The sequence below is a fragment of the Octopus sinensis genome, linkage group LG4, assembly GCF_006345805.1.
Source record: "Octopus sinensis linkage group LG4, ASM634580v1, whole genome shotgun sequence".
NCBI lineage: Eukaryota > Metazoa > Mollusca > Cephalopoda > Octopoda > Octopodidae > Octopus > Octopus sinensis.
Window position 1 is genome coordinate 86,396,477 of NC_043000.1, and position 20,547 is coordinate 86,417,023.

The following is a 20,547-nucleotide window of genomic DNA, read 5'->3' on the forward strand; positions in this document are numbered from 1 at the left end:
AAGTCTGCTATTCCATCGGTCTCTTTTGGCTGAATCTCTGAGTAATTTAAACAAACCACCACTCATTGTCAAGTGATGGTGAGCAACAAACACAAATACAATGACATACACACATAGATACACATGCGTGCACACGCACACACACCCATCTATCCATGGATGGATGGATGGATGGATGGATGGATGGATGGATGGATGGATGGATGGATGGATGGATAGATAGATAGATAGATAGATAGATAGATAGATAGATAGATAGATAGATAGATAGATAGATAGATAGATAGATAGATAGATATGATGAGCTTCTTTCAGTGAAATGAGTGAAATGGTGGTGGGGAGGTCACTGTGTGTAAAAGAACTCTGTTTTAACCCATAATATCTTGTGGCTGTTGAAATGGTGTTATCCACATTTAAAATGACAAAAAGAAAAAAAAAAGGATGATCTCGGTTCACAAAGTACAAGAAATTAAGGAAATGTACAATACACAACTCTCTTTTACACTATATCAGATGGCAAAAGCTTAATCTGTTCAGAAATGCTTTTTATCATATATCATTGGTTAACAGGCTAAAGCAGAGAATAATTTGTTAAAATGTAGACTCTGACAATTGTCTAAGAATAAAAGTTGCCAAACTTTCTAAGAATATTGACTCTTGCAGTAAAATTAAGGATAATGGATTTTTTTATATTTGTAACAGTGACATTTTATAACATTGCTAAATAACCTATTCTAATTCCATTGTAAGAATGATGCTTTTTAAAAAAATGTATTCTTGATAATGGTTTCCAACATTTGTAACAGAATTTTGAAAGTGATGTGCCAGATTCTGAACATATGTTGCTGACTTTATTTATTCATCTACTAGGATCTCTATTCAAAGTTTCAGGCCTGTTGAAGCTTTAAGAAATAGATTTCAGAAACTTCTGAACCTTTACAACTCTAAGTAGTATTAGAATGAAGCTTCAACATCCAGTAAATGAATATAATAATAACGGTCACTCTTGTAGATTTTGATGTATGAGAGTTCGAAGGAGAGAATAAAAAAAAATAAAGTAAAATAAAAAAGAAAAGATAGAAAAAATGTGAGACAAAGAAAGAACAACTTCAAAAATAGAAGAATAAAAGAAGCTGTATCTATTTGTTTCTACTCTAGGCACAAGGCCCGAAACTTTTGGGGAGGGGGAACCAGTCAATTAGATTGACCCCAGTACACAACTGGTACTTAATTTATCGATCCCGAAAGGATGAAAGGCAAAGTCGACCTCAGTGGAATTCGAACTCAGAACATAAAGACAGATGAAATACCACTAAGCATTTCGCCTGGCATGCTAACGTTTCTGCCAGCTTGCCGCCTTGAAGCTGCATCTATTTGCAATGGATGAGTGAATGTAATTTGAGTCCAGGTATGGATTTTGCTATGAAGTCACACTGGGGACACTGCTGATTTTGGTTTTGCACAAGGCCTGAAATTTTAGGGGAAGGGCCAAGACAATTACATTGACCCCAGTGTACTACTGGTACTTACTTTACTGACCCTAAAAGGATGGAAAGCAAAATCGACCTTGACAAAATTTGAACTCAGAATGTAGAAGAGAGAGAAACACCACAATGCATTTTGTTCAGCATACTAAGAATTTTACCAGCTCACCACCTTAGATAATTAATAACATCAACAACAACAACCACAAGCTTATTGTATACAATGCTCAGGTGCTCCACAATTCATTAGGAAAAGGTAAAGAAAGGGCCAGAAAGCAGAAATAAGTCAAGTAAAGAAAAACAGCATTGATAGTCAAAAGTATATGCATTGTACACAGCAAAAATCCCATAAGGAGGAAAGGGTACATAGGCACATTGGGAGTAGAGTTGGTGATTTACAAGAAGCATGGAATTTTTGAAGGATGCAATGTCTAGTCAACAAACACCCAACAATTCTGACTGAAAAACATTTCCAAAAGTCATGGATACTGAGCTATTTTTGGATTTAATATGTATGAGTGAGTTTATGGGCCAAAACATTTTATTGATGGAAGTTCTTTCTCTAAAGATTTCTCCTGCTGTTCACTTGCCCTGTAGCTAGTTTCCACTTACTTTTCTATTTTACAGTTAAATGCTGCAGTCATATGTTTAAGACTTATGCCAAAAATAAAAATTAAAAAATGGTAATGTTTTATTAGTATTTTTCTTTCATTCCATTAGTCAACAGAAATCCATAGATTAACCATGTCAGCATAACCTTAGAATGGTTTCGGTGACATTTCTAATTACACACAAGTTGGTCAGAAATGGTTTAATAGTAAGCAAGTAATTCGTATTGATTAACTAAATTTCCAAGAAATATTGTCTATGAAGAATTATGATTTTCCTACTTGTTAGCCAGTTCTAACAAGGAGCACATCTAAGGATAGAGTGATAAAAACAATGTCTGTAATATAGTAAATGATTTCTACAGATTTAGATTACAGTTGGTACTGTGTAACATGACGATGTTGATGATGATAATGACAACAATGATGATGGAAGAAGAAGAAGAAGAAGAAGAAGAAGAAGAAGAAGAGAAGAAGAAGAAGAAGAAGAGAAGAAGAAGAAGAAGAAGAAGAAGAAGAGAAGAGAAGAAGAAGAAAAGAAGAAGAAGAAGAAGAAGAAGAAAAAGAAGAAGAAGAAGAAGAAGAAGAAGAAGAAGAAGAAGAAGAAGAAGAAGAAGAAGAAGAAGAAGAAGAAGAAGAAGAAGAAGAAGAAGAAGAAGAAGAAGAAGAAGAAGAAGAAGAAGAAGACAACAACCATATATAGTAGAGTGGACTAAAGAATAACTTCTGAATGTTTGCAATCGAACATAACTTACCTCGAGTGTTGCAAGCATTCACATCAGCCCCACAAGATATCAATAACTTAACAATTTCTGAGAGACCATTTGCACAGGCAACATGAAAGCTGATTATAAAAGAAGAAATGAAACACAAATAAATTGAAGCATAGCTTAACACAAACACTAGAAAGCTGAAAAAACAAACATTTCTGGTGAAAATAAATATCAGAACCAAGACACAATAATGTTTGAAATATAATCATTTGTATTCTAATCAAAAATTTCTTGTTTTAATATGATATTTTAATGACAAGTGAAGTTGAACTAGGATTAGAAAACCTAGATTTCAATGAAAAAAATGAAAATTAATGTAACAATATTTAACCCTTTTGTTCTGATATTTCTGTTGAAATACACTTTGTGACTTTTGATTAATTTTGAAAATAATGAGGAATTTAGTAAAACAATTTTGTCATTATTAAACCAGTGTTTGGAATATAAATTAACATGAAATTTTAATGCAAAATTTAAATTTTGATTACTTTAAGTGAAATGTTTGTTCCATAGAATTAAGTGTAGTTTCAGGCAAGTTGATATCAAAGGGGTTAATGTTTGTTATTTTTTCACTTTTTGCAACAGCCTTTTAAAACAAGTCTTAAAATTTAATATTTCAACATCCATATAATGATCAAGTATATTCATGCCAGTTTACAATATCCCAACAGTCCTTATTGGTTGCATGGTGATACATGAAATTTCCAGCAATATTCCATCATAAGAGAAATAATATATGCATTATTGTAGGTACAGGTGTGGCTGTGTAGCTAGGAAGCTGACTTCCCAACCATATAATTTCAGGTTCAATCTCACTGTATAGTACCTTGAACAAATGTCTTTCACTATAGCCTGAGGTCGACCAAAGCCTTGTGGGTTGATTTGATAGACAAAAACTGAAAAGAACTTGTTACATGTGTGTATATATATGTGTGTGCGTATGTATGTATGTATGTATGATCCCTCATGCACAATCCTTCTCCACCTGCTACGATCAATAGCTATGCCTTCCCATGTGTCAGGAGAGATGCAAGCATCTCTTAAGGAAGCCTTCAGCAAGTCCTTATACCTCTTTTTTGGTTTATGTGGAGGTCATTCTCCTTTAGCTAACTCTCCATAAAAGAGTTGTTTTGGCATCCTTAAATCCTTCATTCTGACCAGATGACCACTCCATCTGAGCCTTTGCTTTAACACAAGAGCTTCTATACTTTCACATCAAGAGCGTTCCAATATTTCAAGATCACTGATGCAGTCCTTCCACTTAATGCCATAGATCCGTCTGAGGCACATCTGATGGAAACGTTTAAGGTAGTATCGATATGTGACCCACGTCTTGCAGGCATAGAGAAGAGAAGGAAGCACACATGCCTTGTACACCTTTATCTTTGTCTTTCTGCATATGTCTCGCCAACTCCAGAGGCGCTTTACTAGCTTTCCGAAAGCAACACTTGCTTTCCTAATTCTATATGGAATTTCATCATCCAAATTGCTATATCTATTAATAGTGCTTCTCAGGCAGACAAACTGATCAACTACATCAAGTCGTTTACCATACACATAGATATTTGGTACACTATACTGCTTACCAGGGGCAGGTTGATGCATGATAACAGTTTTCTTGAGATTGACTGTCAATCCTAAGGCAGTGCAAGCATCAGAGAATGCATTCAAAATGTGTTGCATATCAATCTCTGTATGTGCTACTAGCTCACAATCATCTTTTGAGAAATCTCGAGTTGCACATGAGAAAGTAAGGAGGGATGTCATGAAGGACATCGCTGTTACACTTCCAGAAGGGAAGGGTCTTCCTTTGATGCTGACATGCAATGTCTGTGCAAGATCCTGCCTCAGTAAAGCTGGACTCAAGAGTCATCTTCATAGTCATAAAATGAGACAGATGAGTGACAATCTGGCCACTGGTGGTGGTGTAACACACCATACTAATCATATCTGTCGGGCATGTGGAAGAGAGTGTAATTCGGCAGGAGGACTTAAACGACATGCAAAGGTACATGAAGCCCAGTTACAACTACAGCCGGCTATTACCAGTAAAGGTTTTAGTTGCCAATTTTGTCAGACATTGTAGATCTTTAGCTGAGCTAAAAAGTCACATCGATCACAGCAGCACCAGTAACAGTTAAGCCTCGTGCAATGGCCATACTCGATAACGAGGGGGCAGCCATAATGTATGTATGTATGTATGTATGTATGTATGTATGTATGTATGTATGTATGTATGTATGTATGTATGTATGTATGTATGTATGTATGTATGTATGTATGTATGTATGTATGTATGTTGTATGTATGTATGTATGTATGTATGTATGTATGTATGTATGTAGTATGTATGTATGTATGTATGTATGTATGTATGTATGTTATGTATGTATGTATGTATGATTATGTATGTATGTATGTATGTATGTATGTATGTATGTATGTATGTATGTATGTATGTATGTATGTATGTATGTATGATGTATGTATGTATGTATGTATGTATGTATGTATGTATGTGTATGTATGTATGTATGTATGTATGTATGTATGTATGTGTATGTATGTATGTATGTATGTATGTATGTATGTATGTATGTATGTATGTATGTATGTATGTATGTATGTATGTATGTATGTATGTATGTATGTATGTATGTATGTATGTATGTATGTATGTATGTATGTATGTATGTATGTATGTATGTATGTATGTATGTATGTATGTATGTATGTATGTATGTATGTATGTATGTACTCATGTCTTAACATCACATGATGGCTGTAAAAGAGCATCACTGTTATAAGAGTTATGTTATTCATTTCCAGTCTTCCATGAAAAAACGTATGTCTGGCTATAGGAAATATTACCTTACTTGGAAACAGGTGACAGGAAAGACAACTGGTTCAAGAAAACCAGCCTCAACAAATTCCATGTGACCCATTTAAGGATGGAAAAGTGGACATTAAAATAATGATGTATGATGATAAAAGTGGTTATGTCTGAAACTACAACCTTTTTAATTTCTATAACTTTCCTTTCACTGTTTACATTCTGTGTTCAAACCTTGCTGAGGTCAACTTAGTTTTTCCTCCTTTCAAGATTGATAAAATAAAGTACTAGTCAAATAACCATTTAGAGATACCTTAAATTTCTTGCATATGGGTTCGGAATTATACAACCTTTAGTTCTATCAACAAATAACAGTGTGTGTGTGTTTGTGTGTGTGTGTGTGCACATATGTGTATGTGTCTCTGTGATGATGTGTGTAGCATGAATGCATGTGTGCCTGTGTTTATGCATGTGTATGTGTGTGTAATTCTGTGTAGTGTGACTATATGTACGTATATATGTTAATGTGCATGTATATGTATGTATGTGTATACGTGTGCACGAGTATGTGTGCTTATGTGTGTGTACCCATGCATGTTTGCATATGTGTATGTACCTGTGCATGTTTGCATATGTATGTGTATGAACATGCATGCACACTTTTTTATGCAAGTGTGTGTGTGTGTATCATGTACAGTATTGTCAGTAGTTAGTGGTTTTTCTCATAGTAAAGAGGTTATTAAGGTGTAAATATCTTACTGAATTCCGTCTGATTGAGAATGCATAAATTATGTTTAAACTTAGGTACCTGACTCTATCAAGTTTAAAATTCCAATGTTGATGCCTTTTCAAAATCACTTTTTCAGTTTTTTAACAAAAAAATTTTTTATCATAGAAACAGCTATGGTTGTATGGTAAGAAGTTTCTTCTTAACCACATGATTTTGGGTTCAGTCCAATTGCATGGCACTTTGGGCAAGTGTCTTCTACTATAGCCTCGAGCTGACCAAAGCTTTGTGAGTGGATTTGGTGGCTGGAATCTGAAAGAAGCCCATTGTATATATGTATATATCAAAATGTGTGTCTTTGTGTATGTGTTTATTCCCCACCACTACTTGACAACCAGTGTTGGTTTATTTATGTGAATGTAACTTAGCAGTTTGGCAAAAAGGACTGACTGAAAAATAAGTACTGGAGTTAATTTGTTCGACTAAACCCTTCATGTCTGTAAATTAATATTAATTGCTTCAATTTATGAACTTTTCTGATTTTCTTTGGCACCTTATTGTCAAAGCTATTCTGAGTCATATACAGAAAGCTATAGAATCATAAATAAATTGGTCTTCATCAGTTTCATTGATGATAATCGAGTTGTTCAATAAACTGAACTACCTGTTCATTAAATTAGCAGGTAAGTGGCTGAGTTTTCCACAGGTACAGGTACATGTAACCTCAATGTAATACTCAGGCAAAATGAGTTTAACATAGTGTATGACAAGGCCAGACCTTAATGTAATACTCAGGCAAAATGAGGGTAACACAGTGTATGACAAGGACAGACATTTAAATTACAGGCACAATCCATTTGATGGCCTTTCACACAGTTTCAGTCAACCTAATTGGGCAGTGTGAATTTCTGATGAGAGGAGGTGGGTAACACCCACTCAAAAAGTGAAGCTCAAAATCAACCTTGTTCTCCTTTGCAAAATTTCTCTTATAGACCTTGCCACTCAACTTTAGATTCCATTAACAGTGTCCACTTTGTTGCAGGCACTAGGGTCAGTACTCTGTTCCCACCACCCACTCATGGAGACTTTTAAAAGCAAGGTAATCAGCTCTGATGTATAGACTTTTATATGTCTATCGATAATCATGCCTAAGTTTGCATTAAAAATGAACAGCTTATATGTGAAATAATTTATGGATGGACAGAAATATTTAAATATTTCTGAAAGTAAACAAGAGCTGTTAGCAACTGATTAAATATTCATTTAACAATAATCAAAACCATTTGACTCAGCTTAATAGCCAAAGATAATTACAAATTATGTCTTAAATATAGTTTGCATACAGAAAGACAAAAATTAACTTCAAAGACTGAATTCAACAAATGTTCCTGCTTTCCTCTTATTTACTGACTCCACCACCACCACCATAACTCAAAACTAAAACTTTTATTAAATTCTTCTTCACTTTGAACTCCAAAATAAATGACATTCATAGCCAATTTCCATTTCTCATTCCAGCATATCATTCTCCAGCACCACCTCATATTTACTTGTAATAAACATGAATAACTGGTGTGTCTACATCAAATTGTAAAAGATCTAATCTACACCTTGAAAAGTTACTTGAGAAGTTTCATGGAATTCATTTAAAATTAATTAAATAGATATAAACTTCTTAGATAATATGGGTGTGTGTGTGTGTGTGTGTGTGTGTGTGTGTGTGTGTGTGCGTGTGTGTTCTTGTTATCACATGATCAAGCCACTGGCAATTAAACCAGCAAAACCAGCCACGAGTGTTTTTTTTTTATTTTTTTATGGTGGACATTTTGCGGGACAAAAAATAAAACTTGTCAAAAGACAAAATAACTCAGTAGAGTCAATGACCATCCAACAGCTGGGAGTGAGAGGCCCCTAGTCTTTGTTTAGACATCTCTCCGGAAAGAAAACTCTTATGTAACACATATGACTTTGTTTACCTCTGATGATGTCAGCTACTTCATCGCTTTTTTTTTCTTTTTTTTTTTTAAATGCATATGTTGTTCAGAGAATGGGATAGGCCCTGCACAAGGCCTTTCCTGACTTTAAAAAGCTTAACACCCAGATATCATTTGATTTTTAACATTTTTATTATGTTCTGTATGTTGTAGTTAAGCATGGGTGGTAAGCTCTGTGAACACCTGCTGCAAAAGGTACCCATCATTGCTTTATCTGTTCAAAAGTGTGTAGGTCCCAAGCAGGACTGAAAGGCCAAATCCATGTTGCTTATGATGTTTAAGAGAAGAATCAAGTGAGGACATTGCTTTAATACTACCACTAGGATGACAACAATGAAGATGATGATGATGACAACACTGTCATCACTGTCAGCAGCAGAAGACTACACTGAGCACAGACCATATTTTAAGTGTTGCTTGACATAGATTAGCAATATTAATTTTCAGTTAAGACTATGATTAATTAGTTAATTATCAAGATATTGATAACTAACAACATTTAGATTGTTATCAAATGCCTGATTAAATGAATAAGTATCTAACTTTATGAAGGAATATCATGGGAATTAGCAGAGAAAACATGGAGAAGAGCAACTAGGTCCTTCTAGTATCTGAGGCCTTTTCAGTAATTCAAAATATATCTGAAGAAATGATATCTTTAGCAGATTACTATAAAAGTAAATTTAAATATCAGTGAATTTTGCTTTTTCTTTTTGTCAACTATCATTATATAATCCTGTTTATATAAAGCTTTGAATATAAGTTGGTATTTTCTTTGAAAACAGAACAGAATATCTTAGGAAAATAGGATTATTCAACAAATAGATTTAACCAAAGTTTACCATTTCTAATACTTTGCTTCAGATAGCAATATCTAACATCTCTATAAGTCCAGCTCTCAGCCTAATAGCATATTTCCTGTTAAAATTTTCACTCTTTATTGCTCTCACTCACTCCCATTTCTCTCTTTTTCCCTTTCTCTCTCTCTCTCACTCTCTCAGACACACACACATACATGTGCACACACCCACATACACAAATATACTGACATAAAATTCTTCCATTATCTGCTATGTATGTTATTTACACATTTATAATATGTGTGTGGTATTATTGTTGGGGTTTTGTGAAAATATGGTTTTCTAATTTACTAGTGTGAATTTGGCAAAACGAGGGGGGTCTTAATGATGATAACATGGACATATTATCAGTTTGTATAAATAGTTGTCCACTGGGGCTTCTTAAGAGAAGCAAACAAATGCAAGTATTTAGCCATTAAAAAAAATTTAGTAGGATAGGCATCACCATTTTCTATTAAACCAAGTGATAGTTCTATATTCCATGGCTGATGATACATTAATAAATTTAGTAAGTTTAGCAAGAGCGAAAATGATGCAAACAGCATATAGCTACTGAATAATTAATAATTTACTTTGGAAATGTATATTTAGGTATTTACATAATATTTTATAGGTTTGTTGTCTAATCATTTACACATCACCTTAGCTATTAAACTTAAAAACAAACAATAATATATTAATAGGTAAAGTTAAAACAAGAGTGATCCCTCATTTTGATGCAACAGAAGGTGTGATATCTGCATTAAAACATTATATTTATTTTTGCACAAATATTCTTATTTATATTACATTCTTCTCGAACCCCGAAGTTTCTAGATGTTCAGTAATTTCTGTCGCAGAAAATTCCCTACGTATTAACTTAAAACCTGTTGTTCAAAGATACCCTAAATTCCCTACGAAATATTTTCTCTCTCTCTTATTTATATTACATTCTTCTCGAACCCCGAAGTTTCTAGATGTTCAGTAATTTCTGTTGCAGAAAATTCCCTACGTATTAACTTAAAACCTGTTGTTCAAAGATACCCTAAATTCCCTACGAAATATTTTCTCTCTCTCTTATTTATATTACATTCTTCTCGAACCCCGAAGTTTCTAGATGTTCAGTAATTTCTGTTGCAGAAAATTCCTTACGAATTAAACATGTTGTCCCTTAGCTCTCTCTCTCTCTCTTCCTTCCCCCCTCTCTTTCCTCATGCTTCCACCTGATAATCCCCCCCCCCCCAATCCCTAACCCTTTATAAAGCAGTGTTCGATTTATCTCGTCCTTCTTCTCGATTCTACATCTTGCTGACAAAACACTGACTCGAAAAATGACCAGCTAAGCGAATTTAACTTACAACCTGTCATTCATATTCATTTTTTAAGCGTTGATTCGTAACCCTAAATCCCGTTTCTCTATTATTTGTTTCGCCATCTTGTATGCATGGCTTCCTGTCTGTCATGCATTTTAAATTCCTCCTTTAATTTCAGTGTCATCCCGTTGTTATTCCATCCCCAGAATTCACTACAATATTCTCCCTCTCTCCTATTTATATTATGTTTAATCGAACCCCGAAGTTTCTAGATGTTCAGTAATTTCTGTCGCAGAAAATTCCCTACGTATTAACTTAAAACCTGTTGTTCAAAGATACCCTAAATTCCCTACGAAATATTTTCTCTCTCTCTTATTTATATTACATTCTTCTCGAACCCCGAAGTTTCTAGATGTTCAGTAATTTCTGTCGCAGAAAATTCCCTACGTATTAACTTAAAACCTGTTGTTCCTTGGAGGTGACCCCGCCCTCCCACCCGTTTACCAGAACCGGAAGTTTCTGTTTTCTATCTTTCATGTGACCCCCGCCCTCCCACCCCTCTACCAGAACCGGAAGTTTCTGTTTTCTATCTTTCTTGACCCCCCCCGCACCCCTATGTAGGGTTTATTGTGATCATATAGCGCAAAAACTTTGAAATTTATGCAGGTTGTAGTCTAGAGTCTCAGTATGATATCTGGCAAATGCAAGCTTTCTTTTCAGGTACAGAACACTGCGGCCCCTCATCCCAGGGTCTCAGAGGCCCACACCTCCCACACCCTCAGGGTAGGCACCCTCAACGTTGGCACATTGAAAGGTAGGTCTGGCGAGATAGTCGAGATGCTTGAACGGAGACGTGTTGATGTATGTTGTATGCAAGAAATAAGGTGGAGAGGAGGATCTGCTAGGGTCCTCACAGGCAAGGGACACAGGTACAAGATTTTCTGGGCAGGGAACACTGACGGGGTTGGTGGCGTGGGTATAATTATCGCTGAGAAATGGATAGATAGAGTAATTGAGGTAATCAGAGTAAGTGACAGAATACTTAAGATTAGAATAGTGCTTCATAATAGATTAGCAACCATTATATCGGCCTATGCCCCTCAGCCAGGGCTACCCGATGGACAGAAAGACAGTTTCTATGACACCCTACTGCAGACCACCTCATCGACGAACGACAGGGACCTTCTCTTTGTGGCTGGTGATTTCAATGGGCATGTTGGACGACATGCTGGGGGCTTCCATGGCGTACATGGAGGCTACGGTTATGGTTCCCGCAACGAGGAGGGAACCAGGCTGCTGGAGTTCTGCGATGCGAATAGTCTTATGGTCTGCAACACTAACTTCAGGAAACCAACAAGCCACCTGGTCACCTACCGATCGGGCCGGCATACTAGCCAAATCGACTACATCCTTGCCAGAAAAAGGGAAAGATGGCTGCTTAAAAATGCCAAAACCTTCCCAGGCGAAGAATGCACCCCACAACATAGACTGGTAGTTAGTGACTTTAGGATCAGGACTAAGAGGGCGACTAGAAGACGACCAACATGGAGAAGAAGGGTCTGGAAGCTTAAAGCCCCTGCGAATGGACAGAGATTTAGAGATATGTTACTTGAAGCCTTTGACGAAGTGGAAGGGGGTATAGCTACACATGGGGTAGAAGACAACTGGACGTTTCTGAGGGACAACCTGCTGAAAGCCGCTGACCAGATCTGTGGCTGGTGCAAAGTCCCCTTAAGACCCAAAATAACGTGGTGGTGGAACAATATTGTTGACAGGGCTATTAGACAAAAGAAACAGGCTTGGAAGGCCTGGAAGAACGGTGGTAGCAGGGAAGGGTATCAGACTGCCAGAAGGGAAGCTAGGAGACAGGTCTATCTAGCCAGAGGGGAAGCAGATAAGAGAAAATTTGCCAATGTCCTGCGCCGTGAGGATGAAAGACTTGAGGTATTTCGTGTTGCAAGACAGTGTGTGAGAGAGAATCGTGATGTGGTAGGAGAGAAATGTGTTCGCATGGAGGATGGTTCACTTGCGCTAAATGAGGATGCAAAGAGAGAAGCTTGGAGACGCCACTATGAAAGGTTACTGAATGAGGAAAATGAATGGGATAAAGAGAGTCTGCCGAATGTTGACCCTACAGAGGGACCAGCTATCCGAGTTGATAGTTCCGTGGTAGCTAAGGCAATTAGAAGCATGAAGACAGGGAAAGCCCCAGGCCCATCAGGAATTACTGCAGAGATGCTCAAAATATCTGGCAGTGTCGGCTATAACCTAGTCACCCGTATAGTCAACCAGGTGATACACGAAGGAGTCATACCCAATGACTGGTGCAGCAGCATACTAGTCAACTGCTACAAAGGTAAAGGTGATGCCCTAGATACAAATAATTACAGAGGTATCAAGCTGTTGGATCAAGTAATGAAGGTTACGGAGAGGGTCATAGCCCAACTAATTAGAGAGAGAGTTAGTTTAGATGAGATGCAGTTTGGGTTCGTGCCAGGAAAAAGTACCACTGATGCTATATTCCTGGTAAGGCAGCTGCAGGAGAAATACCTAGCCAAAGATAAGCCCCTGTACCTAGCTTTCGTTGACATGGAGAAAGCTTTTGATAGGGTCCCCCGATCCCTTATCTGGTGGTCAATGAGGAAACTAGGGATAGATGAATGGCTGGTGAGGACTGTGCAAGCCATGTACAGAGATGCCGTAAGTAAGGTTAGGGTTGGCAACATGTACACAGAAGAATTCAAAGTAGAGGTTGGGGTCCACCAGGGTTCAGTACTCAGCCCCCTCCTATTTATCATAGTACTCCAGGCAATTACGGAGGAATTCAAGACAGGCTGTCCCTGGGAGCTCCTCTACGCTGACGACCTTGCTCTTATTGCTGAGTCACTATCAGAACTGGAGGAGAAGTTCCAGGTGTGGAAGGAGGGTTTAGAATCAAGGGGCCTTAGAGTCAACCTAGCTAAAACCAAAGTACTAATAAGTAGAAAGGTAGACAATCCACAAATATCTTCAGGAAGATGGCCCTGCTCGATCTGTAGAAAAGGTGTAGGTAGAAACTCTATAAGATGTACCCAGTGTAAGCTATGGACACATAAGAGGTGCAGCAATGTCAAAGGTAGGCTAACTGGGAAGATAGTTTTTGTATGTGGCAGATGCTCGGGAGCATTAACCTCCGAAAATCTGCAGAAAACAACTTCCGTCACTTTCCAGGGGGAAAAACTAGAAGTAGTTGATAGCTTCCGTTATCTAGGTGACCAAGTCAGTAGTGGGGGTGGGTGCGCTGAAAGTGTAACTGCTAGAATAAGAATAGCCTGGGCAAAGTTTAGGGAGCTCTTACCTCTGCTGGTGACTAAAGGCCTCTCGCTCAGAGTAAAAGGCAGACTGTATGATGCGTGTGTACGAACAGCCATGCTACATGGCAGCGAAACATGGGCTGTGACTGCTGAGGACATGCGTAAGCTCGTGAGGAATGAAGCCAGTATGCTCCGATGGATGTGTAATGTCAGTGTACATACTCGACAGAGCGTTAGCACCTTGAGAGAAATGTTGTACCTAAGAAGCATCAGTTGTGGTGTGCAAGAGAGACGATTGCGCTGGTATGGTCATGTGGCGAGAATGGATGAAGATAGGTGTGTGAGAAAGTGCCAATCCCTAGCAGTTGAGGGAACCCGTGGAAGAGGTAGACCCAGGAAAACCTGGGACGAGGTGGTGAAGCACGACCTTCGAACTTTAGGCCTCACTGAGGAAATGACCAGAGACCGAGACCTTTGGAAATATTCTGTACGTGAGAAGACCAGGCAGGACAAGTGAGCCCAGCCCACTTATGAATGCCTTTCCTCCCTTGGACACAAAGACCGGTTGAGGCAAGCGAAGTCGATATAGAACCTCATCCGACGACAGACACCCATCCCAACCCCCCATGCTTGCGAAGACATGTTGGGGCAAGCGAAATCGAAATCGAAATCGAAACCGAATTGAACCAGCCAGGATCCCTGGCCTGGTGGTACGTAAAAAGCACTATCCGACTCGGGGCCGTGGCACGTAAAATACTCCAATGCGACCGTACGACAGGCACCCATGCCAACCCCCTTTGCTTGTGAAGACATGTTGGGGCAAGCGAAATCGAAATCGAATTGAACCAGCCAGGATCCCTGGTCTGGTGGTACGTAAAGCACTATCCGACTCGTGGCCGTGGCACGTAAAATACTCCAATGCGACCGTACGACAGGCACCCTTGCCAACCCCCTTTGCTTGTGAAGACATGTTGGGGCAAGCGAAATCGAAATCGAATTGAACCAGCCAGTATCCCTGGTCTGGTGGTACGTAAAGCACTATCCGACTCGTGGCCGTGGCACGTAAAATACTCCAATGCGACCGTACGACAGGCACCCTTGCCAACCCCCTTTGCTTGTGAAGACATGTTGGGGCAAGCGAAATCGAAATCGAATTGAACCAGCCAGGATCCCTGGTCTGGTGGTACGTAAAAAGCACTATCCGACTCGTGGCCGATGCCAGCACCGCCTCGACTGGCTTCCGTGCCGGTGGCACATAAAATACACCAATCTGACCGTGGCCGTTGCCAGCCCCGCCTGGCACCTGTGCAGGTGGCACGTAAAAAGCACCCACTACACTCACGGAGTGGTTGGCGTTAGGAAGGGCATCCAGCTGTAGAAACATTGCCAAATTAGACTGGAGCCTGGTGCAGCCTTCTGGCTTCCCAGAACCCCGGTCGAACCGTCCAACCCATGCTAGCATGGAGAACGGACGTTAAACGACGACGACGACGACGATTTTGAACAAAACCATAATGATGGTATCAAAAGAGATACATAAATTCAACTTCAGCATTAACCCTACTTTAAAACTTGTGCCATACTGTGATATAAATTTGTCCATTTAATGAGGTTAATTTAAGAGTCAGATTTGTTTGAAGAAGGTTGACAGTCATTTCTTATTTCCTCTACAAAATTCAGTTTTCCATCTTAACTCTTCAATAACAACCCTCATCTCATCTTTTTTATAAGCCTACCACACACCATCACACTCTCTCTATTCACCAGCAACCACTAAGTCCTATTTCTTCTCTTAGTTTTCCTCCCCCACTATTTCATTCTTAGCATATGTTCATTCATGGGTATCAGTTTCCTCCTTTGCCAACAGCATTAAATACATTTAACTTCTGTCTCTCAACTCACTGACTTTACATTATTATGTTCAGTGAATCATATACAGCTCATATCTCACAAGAACCTTTTACTCATGTTCTTTCCTTGTTCATGATTTATTGCTGTCATGTATAAGGTTTGCATGATTCTTAATAATAAATCCAATTGTTACATGCAGTTGTAAGTAAATAACAACACAAACCCCATGGATTTTGTTTCATGAACAAATGATAAAGTATTTGAACACAACTTAAAGGCATGAAGCTAAATGTCAGTGTAGCATATCAACTATATAACTGACCTTTAAAACATTGACTTTTTTCTCATATTAGGACAAGGATATAAATTTACAGAAGGTGATTAAATTATATTATAGATTAAATTGCTCTCAGTATATGGCTAGTACTTTATCAATATTAAAATGATGAAAGATATTTCAACACCAGGTAGGATTTGAACTCAGAATGTAGAGATAAATGGGTTCATTTAGTCTGGTGCTCTTCTACTATGTATTTAGTCTGTGGACCTTCTGTTTCTGCAACTCCACAGTTTCTAATTTTGCTTTGAGGTACTAAAAACTACAAGGCATTTAGCCTAAGTTGTTTTTATTGGTGGTGGTAGTGGTAATAGTAATAATAGTAGTAGTAGTAGAGGCCAAGGGAATTTATAACACGGAGTACAACATTAGCTAACATGTGAGAGTGATAAAGACTGGCAACAAATCTGGAGGTCTTGCCTAAATGCACTGAGGTGTGTTAAACAACTTATACGTAGGGGAACAAAAAAACGGTAACTGAAGAATGTCTTACAAGCAGATCTCTCTATCTCTCTCTCTCTCCCTCAAATATATACATTATCACGCATGTGTAAATACTTTAAACTGTACGCATGTTGTTAAAGGTTAGAAACAATGTGAAAAGTAGACAAAGTTGAGCAATAAATTATAAAGGAATATATATATATATATATATATATATATATATATTTATATGTGTATATACATATGTATTTAAATATAAGCACCTCTTCTTTCTTTCTTTTCCTGAGCATCCAATAACACTATACTTGTTCCATGTCCTCGTGTTGTGTTTTCTCTTTGTGTTTTCATGTTTGGATTAACTATATATATATATATATATATATATACATGCATACATATGTATATATACATTTACATATACCTATATATATATATATATATATATATATTATATATATATATATATACATGTATATATACTGATATATCTTCTTATATAAAATAAACCTGTGTGTGTGTGTATGTGTGTGTGTATTCGCTTCTCATGCAAAAACGGCCACGTAAATTGCTTCCATATTTGGGATGCATGAATAATTTGACTTTGGATACATAATAGGGTCTTCAGATTATTTTTTTTATCAAAAATAAATAATATTACTTTCTATATATGATTCATGTCTTTAAAAAGGATTTTCAATATCAACTTCCGGTATTGATGTAGCAACAGCAAAATTTTCTGTCTTTATTTGCAAAATCTCTCTATTTTAACGTTTTCATTTCAAGTTTTAATTTGCTATTTGCAAAGAACTACGATAAATTACTGAAAGAAATATTTACTAAGTTCACAAATTTAAATATTTGGTATAAGATAGTTTTTAATGAGCTTTTATTCATACGATTTTTTCATTTCATGCTTATTTCATTCATTGTTTTCAATGTTCTCTCTCCCTCTCTTTCTCCCTCTCTCTCTCTCTCTCTCTCTCTCACATACACACACACATATATGTGTGTTTTTGTATGTACGTTTGTATACATTTATGTATGTGTGTGTGTTTGTGTGAGAGAGATGAGAGAGAGTCAGTCAAGGAGTGTGTTGTCATGTATATGTACATACATAAATACATATGCATACACCTTTTTGTGTGTGTGTATGTGTGTGTGTGTTTGTGTGTGTGTGAGACACAGAGAGAGAGAGAGAGAGAATGGCATTCACTCTCTCTCTCTCTCTCTTTCTCTCTCTTTCACACACAGAAACACACACACATGCATACATACCAAAAAGTTGTATGCATATTTATTTATGCATGTACATATGTGACAACATATCCCTTCTCTCTCTCTCTCTCTCTCTCTCTCTCTCTCTCTCAGTGTCCATTTCATCTGATGTTTGATACTACTTGTGTGGTGTGTGTGTGCATGCACGCACACGTGCATGGGGCATTCCACAATCACCATTTATTTCAGTCACTCTTGTGAAGATATTCACGTAGCTCATTGTTTCATTTAATCCCCATTTCAATTTTCAAATAAGTTCCCAAGAAAAATGTTCTCACTCTCAACAAGAGGAGTTGGGGTAGATGTAGATGATCAGTAGTCTACAGCAAAGCAAAGATGAGTACAGGTAGCCAGTGTGAATGTTGAATTCTGCAACTCTGTTAAGTATGTTTGCAAATATATAAACAAAGGTTTAGATGCTGCAACATACACTCTTATGCAGAATGGCAGTCAGCAGATAAATAAAAATGACAAAGATGCACAGTATGACAGAGGAAGATACATCAGTACAAATGAGGCTTTTTGGCACATCTTCAATTTTCCCCATTCATGAGAGACACCCAACTATCATTCATCTGAGTGTCCATCTAGAGAATGGCCAAAGGTTATCTTTACAAAACAAACAGCCTTGCAACAAGCACTTTCTCTAAAAGAAACTGCCTTTATTGCCTTTTTTAAGTTGTGTCAAGTAGATGAAGAAGCAAGAAAACTACTTTACCCACAATTACCCAGGCATTACACCTGGAGAAACAATAAATGGCACAAGAGGAAATGTGGGGCTGACACTCTTGCAAGAGTTTGCAATGTTTCCCCAAGCCAAGCAAAATGCTACTACTTACGACTCCATCTGCATAAAGTACATGGTCCCAAATCATTTCAAAGTTCAAGGAGGGTAAATGATCATGTGTGAAACTTATAGAGAAGTATGCTAACGACAAGGTTTTTTTAGAAAATGATGAACATTGCGACCTTGTATTGACTGAAGCATCAGTATCGGATTTTCCAAGGAAGCTCCATAACCTTTTTGCAATTATACTGAACATGTATCAACTTGGCAGTCCCCTACAGCTTTGGATGAAACATCATGAGGACAAGGCTGAGGACTTAAAGTATGCAGTTCAACAGGCAAACCCAGACATCAATATTTAGATCCCTGAAATAATTTTTAACAAGCATTGATTGAAATTGAGGATCAAGTTTTGGCCATGGGAGGCAAAAATTTACAAGAGTCTGGCTCTGGACTGCCAAAAGCAAATCATCAACTTATTGATTTAACTCAAAGAGACATAGCAAGAGAGACAAATTATAACATCACAGACTTGGCTGCATTTGTGAATGACTATGAACCTAAACTTCTAGAACAACACTGCATATGATGAAATTTTTCATTTATTATTATTATTATTATTATTATTATTATTATTATTATTATTATTATTTTTTCCTTCTTTCTTCAAATTTTCTTCCGTTTCTCGCCGAGTGTTTTCCGTACACTCTTTGAAGAAAGAAGGAAAAAATAATAATAATAATAATAATAATAATAATAATAATAAATGAAAAATTTCATCATATGCAGTGTTGTTCTAGAAGTTGTATACATTCCCAGATTACACAAGCAAATTCACAGATAAATATGTATTTTAAAAATTAATAAATAAATAAATTGTATTATTATTATTATCATTATCATTTATTATTATTATTATTATTATTATTATTATTGTATTATGAATTCAGAATTGATTTCCCAATTGAAGAATAAACTGTATCCCAATTTAAGAATAAATTGAATTTAGAAAAACAAATTTCTATATAACATATTTTGTCTTTTTCTTCCAATATATAAGGTACAATTTCATTCCAGGCAATGCCAGGTGCCTCCGCTAGTATATATATATAAATAATCCTTGATTTCCTACTCTCCAATTTCTTGTCTTCATCTAACTGGATATAAACTATATGCTTAATATATACCTTTTGCTTTTAAGGAATTTCATTTCCCAACAATTCTAGGTATTGAACCAGTATTTCTTTGGATGTAACCATATATGTGTGTGTGTGTGTGCGTGCATGTGTGTGTGTGTATATATATATATGTACATGTGTGTGTGTGTGTGTGTAAACATATATATATAAAGTAACAAACTGAAGAAAAGAGTTCCTTCAAAGGAGTGTGTTGAACATCCAATTCACTGGTACGTCACCAGTCCAATAATAAAGAAAAGGAAACATAGGAATAGGAAAACTATCTGGTTCACATCCCCTTACTCCCCCGAAGTAACTTTTAATATAGGTAAATATTTCTTAGCACTTATAGATAGATATTTTACAGTCAATCATAGTAACAGAAAGCTGTTCAATAGACATAACTTAAAAATCAGTTTCAGCTCAACTACTAATTTTTAAAATATAATTGCACACAACACACAAAAACAACAAAATGAAACCAGCTGTTCATGCAGGGACAAAAATTTGTACCCGCTAAATGGAGCTTGCATGTCCGAGACCATCGTTTATGAAGCTACAGTAGACTCTACAACCACTAAGGACACAGTTTTGTCAAAGAAATATGTGGGTCTCACAGAGGGGAATTTTAAGGCCAGGTTCAACAATGACACCTTGAGCTTCAGGCACTAGGATAAAAGAAAAACAACCAAATTATCCAGTCATATATGGTCCTTAAAAGATAAAGGTATCAGTTACAACATCCATTGGAAGATCTTAGCCAAGTGTAAGCCTTACACCAACAGTAGTGGAAAGTGTGGTCTTTGTGATA

At 37.0% G+C, this 20,547-nt stretch overlaps 1 protein-coding gene across 5 annotated transcripts in view; it reads right to left on the minus strand.

Moving 5' to 3' along the window:
- Positions 1 to 20,547, minus strand: part of LOC115210688 (thyroid receptor-interacting protein 11-like) — a 680,082-nt gene that overhangs the window by 494,602 nt on the left and 164,933 nt on the right. For all 5 annotated transcript variants that reach the window (XM_029779369.2, XM_036502228.1, XM_036502227.1 and 2 more), the window contains one exon: positions 2,848 to 2,936. In XM_029779369.2, coding sequence (XP_029635229.1) covers positions 2,848 to 2,936 — 89 coding nt within the window. The remainder of the gene's footprint in view (positions 1 to 2,847; positions 2,937 to 20,547) is intronic.